This window comes from Cornus florida, unplaced genomic scaffold, assembly GCF_030987335.1.
Source record: "Cornus florida cultivar Cherokee Brave unplaced genomic scaffold, ASM3098733v1 CherokeeBrave_3.0.0_Hap2_Chr09, whole genome shotgun sequence".
Taxonomy (NCBI): Eukaryota; Viridiplantae; Streptophyta; class Magnoliopsida; order Cornales; family Cornaceae; genus Cornus; species Cornus florida.
In genome coordinates, this window is record NW_026775579.1 from 84,160,061 (window position 1) to 84,169,638 (window position 9,578).

Below are 9,578 nucleotides of genomic sequence, written 5' to 3' on the forward strand. Positions count from 1 at the left end.
ATAAAAAAATTGACGTGAAATCATGTATATACAACAAATCAACCTTGTTAAAAAAAAAATCAACTCTTTTTGTATTATTCTTTAACGAAAAAACCTCTCTTTGTATTATTTTGGCGGTCAATATTTTACTGTTTATCCAAGTCCATGAATGATAGGGCTGGAAAGTTATATTTATTTATTTTTTTTTTATTTTTAGTATGGCTATCTTATTCTTGTTCAAAATCTATTTATTAAACTGGACGGGGACAAAGTGATATGAGATGAATTTAGTAGAGTACTTTTGTAAATATATTACGAATCTAATGAAACAAATTTTCAATCATGATAATAATTCTATTTCTTTTACGTGGATAAAACAAGATTCAATTTCTCAATTGGAACTTGAAACTTAATATTATTATAAGAAATTAAGAATATCAAAAGAATTCATGGAATAAATTAAGACTTGCTTAATATATACCTGATCTTATTGAATATAAAATAATAAAGTATAAGCACAAAATTGTACAGTAATTTATAAGGATAAAATGGAAAATTGCGACCTTTTTCCATTTTGTTACCATAATCATGCGGATTTTCGATCATAACCCCATATGAGTCCCAAAATCATTCAACACATGTTTACACACTCATTTAAGTTGAGTTTATAACATATTGCTCTTCAATATATATATATTTTTACCTAGACAAGAAACACACATTCACATCCAATTTATTCATAACGGAACTTGTACTCTTAATTTTTTACATTAAAAAATAGAAAAATACTATTAAACTACAACCTTTGTTGATCCGGAGTTGTTTATTAAACAGATAAATGAACTTTATAGTTTATACTTGTTTGGTTCATTTAGGCCTCATCAACACTTTTCTTGTTTGGTCACTTTTGTGCTAGCGGGCTGAACTATTTGGGCTAACAGGAGAAAATTAGTGGTGCCTTTAAATGCAGGCCCAAAATTTGGCCTGTCAATACGTGCCGGCCTGTTGGGCCTTTTACCTGAAAACCTAGCATTTCCCTTTTATTCTTTCCCTCTTTTTTTATCTCATCTTTTCAAAGATACCCCCAACAAAGTCACACTCTCTCTCATCACTCTCCAAACCCCCCTAAACCCCTATTTTCCCGAGAAAATTATGAATTTCCTGAAGTCCAAACAGCGTGAATCATCTTCACCACAACCCAAATTCCCCCAATTCAACCTTCAACAAGCCATAACAGACTTCCAAAACCACTGCTATAGTTCTCTCCAAAACCACCACCACCACCACCACACACTCTTCAACATCCCTCTCTTCAGCCCCAAATCCAATCCCTATTCTCTCAAAACCCATCTCGAATCCACCCTCTCAAATCTCCAACACCACGCAAAACAAGCAATCGAATCAGGGTTTTCGAGCTTCCGGGTCAGCTTCGGGTCTGGTTCTTCTGGCAGAAACCCAGTATGGGGTCGTATTGCTGAAAGAAATGGGGCTGGACCTGCCTGTGGAGGTGCCTTGTCAACGGAGGCTATTGAAGAGCGGTTGGCCGGCGTGCCCGTGTACGCTCTCAGCAATTCTTCGCAGGAATTCGTATTAATTTCGGGAGTAAACACTGGGAAATCTCTCGGGTTGTTCTGTTTCAAGGAAGAGGATGCTGAGGCACTTCTTGAACAGATGAAATCCATGGACCCCGGAATGCGCCAAGGCTCAAAAGTGGTTGCTGTAGCTCTGAACAAGGTTTATATATTTATATACAATTTGAATTATACCCAAATTAGTTGATCCATGGAATTTATTTATTTTTATTTATTTATTATTATTATAATTTTTGAGATGATGTGAATGGAAATATACTAATATAGTCTGGGTTACATGGGAAGATTGGTTCTTTATTAATTTATTTGATTGTTTAGTAAGTAGTAGTTGAAAAAAGGATTGTGGAATCTAATAGGTGATTGGTGTTACAGGTTTTCCAGCTTAAACTTGATGGGGTGGCTTTTAGGTTGATACCAGAGACGTCCCAAATCAAGAATGCTCTTAGGGTGAGTAATGGCAACATAAACAGGTGTATTAAATATTCTTCACTGTTTAGCACTTTGTTTAAATAACAAAAAGATAACATGATATGATGCAGTTGTCATAATTTCACAATGATACTATTTTCGGATTATGTAATTATCTGTCTAGGATTATTATTTTTGGATAAGTGATTGTCTGTTTAAGGATTATTCTCTAGCCAAAAAATATGTCTGTTCAATTTGCAGACAACATATTACTAAATCCCCATCTGTTACTTTTTACACCAGATTTATATCGTGTTATAATGATTTTTGTCATTTTTTTTTTCTTCTGTAGGAAAGGCAAAAGGCTGGTCTTTCTGATGAGAGCTTCTTTGGAGTCCCAGTTTTCCAGGTTCTCTTATCTTAGCAGTTCATTTGTGCCTTTGTTACTTGTGTTATCTTGTGAAATTGCATGAATGTATCCAATACTCGTTATATTAGACTATATGCATAATACATTGTTTTAAGATAATTTTTAAAATTCAGTAAAGGTTGTAGCATACTGATGTGGTGTAACAATGGCAAATGAAAGAAAAGGGGTAAATTTTAGGGGTTAATGTCTTACTGTTCAAAATGAAAGAATACTTTTTTTCTTGATAGAGAGGATACTAAATTTTGTGTAAAAGAAAATAGGATTACTGATGAACATCCTTTAAGAAAGTGAATAGAAACACTAGAAGACAATGCCATAGAGAAGAATAATCATAAAGATACCAAATGGATTTTGAGAAACATAACGCTTCTTGTCCTGGGAATTGGGATCCATCTAAAGGAAAAAATGAAAAAAAAGCTTTTATCTGGAAATATGAGAAATGTAATGATTTTAGTGGTCCTACATTCAAATAAGCAATGAATCAATGGTTGGTTTTGCAAAGTAACATAAGACTAAAAAATAATGTTTTTAATATCCGGAGAAAGTCAGCTTTATTAATAAAATGAGTTGTGTGCCTAATCATGATAGAAGTCTCAAAACGTAAGGTGTCTAACCTTGCACCATTTTGCCAAAGCCTTCGGATGCTTAAACCTATCGGCATTCACCTTGGGCTTTCCTTGAGGTGAATCTCAAGACTTATTCGCCACCGTTAATCTGTTGTTTTTCTCCATAATTGAATTTTCTTTGCAAATAATTAAAGAGAAGGAAATGGCTTATAGGAAGGGGAAAGGGCTGGGTTTATGTAATTAGGTTCTTTTTCGGTTGTAAAACCAAATATATTAGGGGCTTGATGAAATTATTTCGGTTCTTGAAAAAAAGTGTTCATCGTACTTTTAAGATCATTTAGTTGTTTATCTTGGGTTATATTTTTTAACCTTCATTTATCATATTTTTATATTTAAATTATATAAAATAGTGTACATCACTGAAGTGAGTTACTGTCGTGCTTCTAAAGCACTGAACTATTTGGTTAGTTAATGATTGGTTTGATTTGAGAGATAAGATTCATTATTAGGGTTTAATGTCCATACAAAGGATTGCCATAATCTTTTTTGGAGTTACTTAATATTGAGTTGAGAAGTTACTTAATATCAGGGTTTGAAAGGTTCCGATTTCCTTGTTTCTTTCTCATATCTTCTGCTCATTATTCTTAGCTCTCTTCTTTTATTATTCTTCAACCTTTGCTCTTCTAATTTTTTAAAGTGAAACCGTTTCTGCTGTCTTTAAATGAAACCACTTTTCAAATAATCACAACAATGTTGACAAGTTCTAGTTCTCGTTTTGAAATAATCTTTTAATCTATTTTCTATTAAACCCTAATCCTGCTGCTTCATTAAAATTCTTCGATATTATCTTCTTTTTCTTCTTCTAAGCAGTGTTTACAGTTCAAATCACAACCACTCCGAACTTTCATTTCTTTTGTTTTCTCAACCTGAAAACAAGGGTGGCAAAATGAGAATGTTAAAATGAATGAGTAGCAAAACTGGAAAGGACTTAATAAAAATGAACGCTTTTGTAGGTTGTTAGTAGCGGCATCCATTAACTAGAGGGAACATCACCAAAGATGCTCTAGCGGTGTGCCACATGGATCAGATAATCCGGCACAGAGGAGCGATTTGATCTAGGTTGTAGGTGCCCCCAAGGACAAAAGAAAGGGGAAAAAGAGCGCGATTGAGGTTGTAAAAAAAAAAGCATGGTTACTTGATCGAGATTATGGCTTCACATAAGCAGGCTAGAGAAGGTGAATTCATGTAGCCAACTCTAAGTAGTTGGTATTAAGGATTAACGAGTGGAGTTGGAACAATTAATAAGTTAAAACTAATTTTTGAAACAACAAGGTTTTATGATCAGTAGGTCTGAGATAGAACGCATGAAAATGTAGATAGTAGAAATGAGGGTATTCGAACAATTAATTGCTACGAGATACCCAAATTTTAAAAAGTATGCTTTAGGACCTGGTTATGATTTACTGTAGAAAATAAAAAAATCGACAAAGCTTTCAACTAATGTGAGCAATGATATCGGTGCCATGGTGACAATAACAATGGTAGTGAATGGCGATGTGAGTGATTGTTGATGTATGGTGAAGGCGTGCATGACAGACAGTAGTATGTAGAGACGGGTCTGATGGTGGTGATGGGTTTAATCACTTAATGGTGATCATAATTTTTCGTATCATCCAACGGTCAAAGCGAAATGACTTTTGACTTCCAATCTGATAATGAGACTCAATATCACACTTAACCGAAAAAACATTGTATTGACCGGCGTACTGCTGCATGACAAACTGAAATTGTTTGTGGTCATCTGCCTAGAGAGAGAATAACAAATAGAAGGGAAAAACCGAAAGTCTGAGACCAGAGCAATCTGATTTGAATTTGAAAGGCTTTTGGTTTCACATGGCCCATGTGATTGTAGCATGCAGCTTATATAATATGTGGAAAGAAGTCAAGAACAATATAAAGGGTATAAATTAGAGTATAAGACAAGTGCACTTCAACACAGTCTAGAGAGAAACAATAAAACATACTGTTGAGTCAAGAAGCCTGTTCATGGTATGAATAAAACAATATGGTAATATATTCTTGTAAAATGTGTCCAGTTATTGTTTTTAATAATTGGTTTCAGGATATAATAGTATCTTTATCTTATTGCATTTCCCTAATGGCTCTAGGCTAATGGTCTGAACCGATCTTAAATCTCTTGTATTGTAGTCAAGGAGCTTGATATTGAGGAGCCAAAACAAGAGATATCGTCCAGTTTTTTTCAGGAAGGTTTGTTAAAATTTTACCTAAAGGGGAAAAAAGAAGCTATCTAGACTTGCGGTATTCTAATCATAATACTTTATATCAGGATTATATTCCTTCCTTCTCATCCCAGTGATCTTTGTAGGAGGACCTTGAAAATTCGCTTTTAAGAGCTTCCCGCCAGCAGAAACAATTGAATCCTGTCTTTAGAGAGGGAGATATACAGGTATGGCTTTTGATGTTGTATCACGGGGAAAAAAAAAATGGAAAAAGAAAAAAAAGAAGCAGCAGGTAGCTGATGTTCCTTTGTTGGGGATTCTTCTATTCCATGACATCCAATTTTGCTTCTATTGCATAGGTTGCTGTTCTTGAGGATATAATACAAGGAATGAAGGTGAGAAATTTAAATGTAATGCCATTTAATCCTAATTTGAGAGATTTGTACTTGTATAACTGTCTGTCCTATTCTGAATCAATTTTCTTTCCTGTATTTTCATCAATTGATTACTCTTTATCCTGAGATATATGATACAAATGATATAAATAATAACATTTCAGGATAATACTACATCAAAGTGGCACGATGTTGTTTTTGTCCCTCCTGGTTTTGATGTTTCAACGGATACCACTCAGCAATAGGCAACTCAAATCGTTTGGTGGTAACATCTTTGACGCTCTATACTAGTTTGATGTCACAGCCTATCTGGTTTTTACCCCTTCCAACCCCTCCTCCTCACCTTTTTAATCATTGGCTTTATATCTTGCATATAAAATGATTTCCAGAAGTAGGGTTGGATGACGTGAAGTGCTTGCCAGAAGGATGAGATGTACAGCTTGCAACTGGGGTAGCTACTATCTCAAGCGATATGAACATATGAAATGTGCTTTTCTTTTTCCCTTTCATGATGCAAGAGTTGTTTGTAGATAATATTTCCTTTTCTGGATCTGGTTGAACTCATTTGATTTTGCCTTTTTAGGGTGAGAATTATGGTTTCATGATGTAGTTTTGCTATTGGGATCTGAATTCAGTTGAATGAAAACTATAGGCTAAAAAAGAAACTAATAGTAACCATGTGAACTCCTCTCCTCTTATGAACTCAGTCATCTAGTCTCAACTACAGAACAACAGCTATTCTTCAATTTTTTATTGTGCATTCTACTTTATTTTCATATATAGGGCTTTGATGGTTCCAGTCACCATCATAACTTCTTTTTTTTTTTTTTTTTTTGTGTTAGCCTATATGGCGATTCTTGTCAAAGATATGACATTGAAGAGTTGTTTTCTGAACTGTTTTAGTGTGAAAAGTACATGCATCATTACAATTCCAGTACGCAGTATAGTTTAATATATAATTACATCCTTGGATAAGAAATGTTTTACTTCCAACCAACGGAACCTTATCAAATTTTGGTTGCTCAGAAAGTGGAGGAAAGAGTTGTGTTCTTATCACGTGTTAATTGTTTGGAAAGTAAATAATAATCAAAGAGCCCATTAGTTGTATTAGGCTCTCGAATCCTGGGTGGCCAAAAATCGGATTTGTAACATTTTATTTTGTTGTCCAGTTCTGTTTATCTTCTTTTCAGATCCAATAGAAAATTATAAAAATTGAAACGTGCATGAGCATTGGCATAACTTGTGTTTGTGTACCTATATAGAGCATAATGGCAAGACATGATGATTTCATGTGAGCTTCATGAATGGCCAGGACAGGTTTTGTTGAAGATGAGGTTGGGCGTTGGCGCAATGGTTAGGTTGCTCCATTGTGATCTGGAGGTCATGGGTTTGAAATTGGAAATAGTCTGTTTGCATAAACGTAAGGCTGTGTGCATCTGACTCTTTCCAAACCTTATAGTGATAGAAGCCTCTTGCATTGGGCTATGCCCGTTAGATTTTGTTGAAGATTGGACAAAGGTTTTTAATACCTGGCATTTAGCCGTTAAAAATAGTTTGCCACATAGTAGGGAGAAGTTTGTTGAACTGTCTTGAATGGTGTTGTCTAATAATATAAGTCGATTTAAAGTAGTGAGTATCCTATGGACATCCAATCATGTTTTGCATGTTATGTGTTTTCAACTCAATCTTTTTGAATTTGAGGTCTGCTACATGAATTTTATTTCATGTTATTTGTATTGTGTTTATTTCTTCTTCTTTTTGGATGTTTCAGATGGTCTCATTTGTTTATTAATTTGGTGTATACAGTGCTATGTATTGCTGAAATATGTGTTGATTGTAATGAATACTGGACTTGATACATACTTGTGACAAGTCTGAGTATCTGATGAGTGATGGACATTCTTTTGGTCCATTTTGTGTTTGTATATACCGTTCTCCAGCAAATCCTACATTGAAGCATTAGATGGTAAAACATTAAACTTCCCGAAAGTCTCTTAATATATTTATATTTTTGTCTAACCTTGTTTTGCCAAGCAATGATTTATTGAGTGTAAATAATCTCTTTTGTTTTGTGTTTCTTAGTTTGTATTTGAGTTAACGTTTATGAATTAGTTCGAATTCGAAAAGAAAAATCATATTCGTATTTTAGAAAAGTTCGATGCACTCACGTGGATTGAAGTAGAAAGAATTAGTTATTTTTTAGGGTGTCATAATCTTTATTTATTTATTTATTTTTTATCAGTTTCGAAACTTTGACTTAGGTTTTGAAAGTTAAAACTCAAAGTCATCAATACAAAACTAGATCGGTGGTGTTAGAAAAAATTTTCCTTACTCAAGTGTGTGTGGTTTTCTAACTTTGAAGGTGAAAGGTTGACGGTGCAAGTTTTCATAGGAATAAAGTTAGAGTAAGTTTTCATAGGAATAAAGTTAGAGTAGTATGTTATTTGTCAGGAGTTGAAGAAAGAAGGGAAAAAAAAAACATCCAATACCTAGAAATAATAAATTGTATAAAAAAAATAGTAAATATAAATGAATAAAGAAATAGTGGCTCCATCGTTTCTATGGTAACTTCTTAAATGGTGAGTGGTAGATACACACCTTGCACAGCAGGGTATTTGAAGAAAAAGAAACAAAACATGAAAGGACACAAAGGAAGCTTCAGAATGGCACCGAAAGAGATATTTTTTTGCACTCGTACCCATTTTTTTTTTTTGTTTGTTAACCTGTTTGCTGATTATTGTCAAAGATATGACATTGAAGGGTTGTTTTCTAAACTGTTTATCAATTGATGTCATTTCTACTGCAATTAGAGGAAAGATTCTGAAAAGAAAGGCTTGAAAATCGGATTTGCATATGCTACAAATAATTGATATTTAACAATTGTATATGTGGACAAATAAAAGTCGAAAATAATATAAAAAAAATTCCAAAATAAGTAATTAGATTAATGAAGTAATTAGATTTAGGTTTTTCTCATTAAGATTTGGTAGGAAAATAAGGGTATGTTTGACTTGTAATTTTGAAAACAGTTTTCGATAAAAAAGTATAAAAAAATATTCCAGCTTTGTTCAGTTTTAGACATGTTTTTCATGGAACTGTTTTTTTATAGCTCTCATAAAATAGTTCAGGCTTGTTTGGTTTGTAATTATAAAAACAGTTCTCAATAATTCAGAAAGCTTGGTTTGTAACTTTAAAAACAGTTCTTAAAAATTCAGTGAATAGAAAACTGTTTTCAGAGAACTATAAAAAACAGTTATATGAAAACAGGCTTTTTTATAACTTAGTTATCATAAAACAGTTTTCAGAAAATTGAACCCAGCAGAATTTTGTGTACAGTTTTTGGCCTTGCTTGGTTTGTAACTCTAAGAACAATTTTCTGAACAGAAAACTAAAAATAGAAAACTGTACAAAAAAATCTGTTCAGTACAATTTTTTGAAAACTTAGTTATAAAAGGTCTATTTAAAGAGAACTGTCTTTTATTATTATTATCTAAAAACTGTTTTATATTCTCTGAGTTATTGACAACTGTTTTCAGAGTTACAAACCAAACAATTATTTGAAAACTATTTTCTAAATTTTGGAAAACTATTTTCAGAATTACAAACCAAACCGGCCCTAAGGTTTTGGATGTAATTATCTAAAATTCAAATAACCTAATTTTTTTTAATGTAATATCATCATCAATTTAATTTTTTAAAATTATTTCTAATTACTCTCTCTTGTAAGAGTGTCAACATGTTAAAAAAAAAAAAATTAACTTATGTGTTCTTTAAATAATAATACCGGATTTAAATATCAATTATAAGCTTGTTTACTACTGCGTAAATTAGTTTGAGTTCAAATAACTTGTAATCAAGAACTTGTTAACTCTTTTTTGTAATTTTATAAATTTGTAAACCTATTTATTGATAAAAAAAATTATGAAAAAAATAGTTAAATACTATATGTTTTAGATACTATTGAATCA

The 9,578-nt window shown here is 32.7% G+C and overlaps 1 protein-coding gene across 2 annotated transcripts; it reads left to right on the forward strand.

The window, feature by feature from the left end:
* The first annotated feature begins 1,051 nt into the window (after window positions 1–1,051).
* On the forward strand, window positions 1,052–6,361 carry LOC132274768 (protein TIC 22-like, chloroplastic). 2 transcript variants are annotated; one of them, XM_059776106.1, is made up of 8 exons: window positions 1,052–1,713; window positions 1,944–2,018; window positions 2,332–2,388; window positions 5,184–5,243; window positions 5,362–5,442; window positions 5,575–5,625; window positions 5,775–5,875; window positions 6,000–6,361. In XM_059776106.1, the coding sequence occupies exons 1-7, from the start codon at window positions 1,132–1,134 to the stop codon at window positions 5,853–5,855; spliced, it is 987 nt and encodes a 328-aa protein (XP_059632089.1). In that variant the 5' UTR covers window positions 1,052–1,131; the 3' UTR covers window positions 5,856–5,875; window positions 6,000–6,361. The 2 variants fall into 2 exon arrangements, with proteins under 2 accessions (XP_059632089.1, XP_059632090.1); XM_059776107.1 differs by having other exon boundaries at window positions 5,575–5,610.
* Window positions 6,362–9,578: the final 3,217 nt, after the last annotated feature.

Excerpts from the sequence above, each read along its gene's own strand:
- LOC132274768 (XM_059776106.1), top strand. The coding sequence starts at position 1,132 with ATGAATTTCCTGAAGTCCAAACAGCGTGAATCATCTTCACCACAACCC. Across the intron at positions 2,019-2,331 it reads AAATCAAGAATGCTCTTAGG|GAAAGGCAAAAGGCTGGTCT; the intron begins GTGAGTAATGGC and ends TTTCTTCTGTAG. Across the intron at positions 5,626-5,774 it reads TGAAGGTGAGAAATTTAAAT|GATAATACTACATCAAAGTG; the intron begins GTAATGCCATTT and ends ATAACATTTCAG.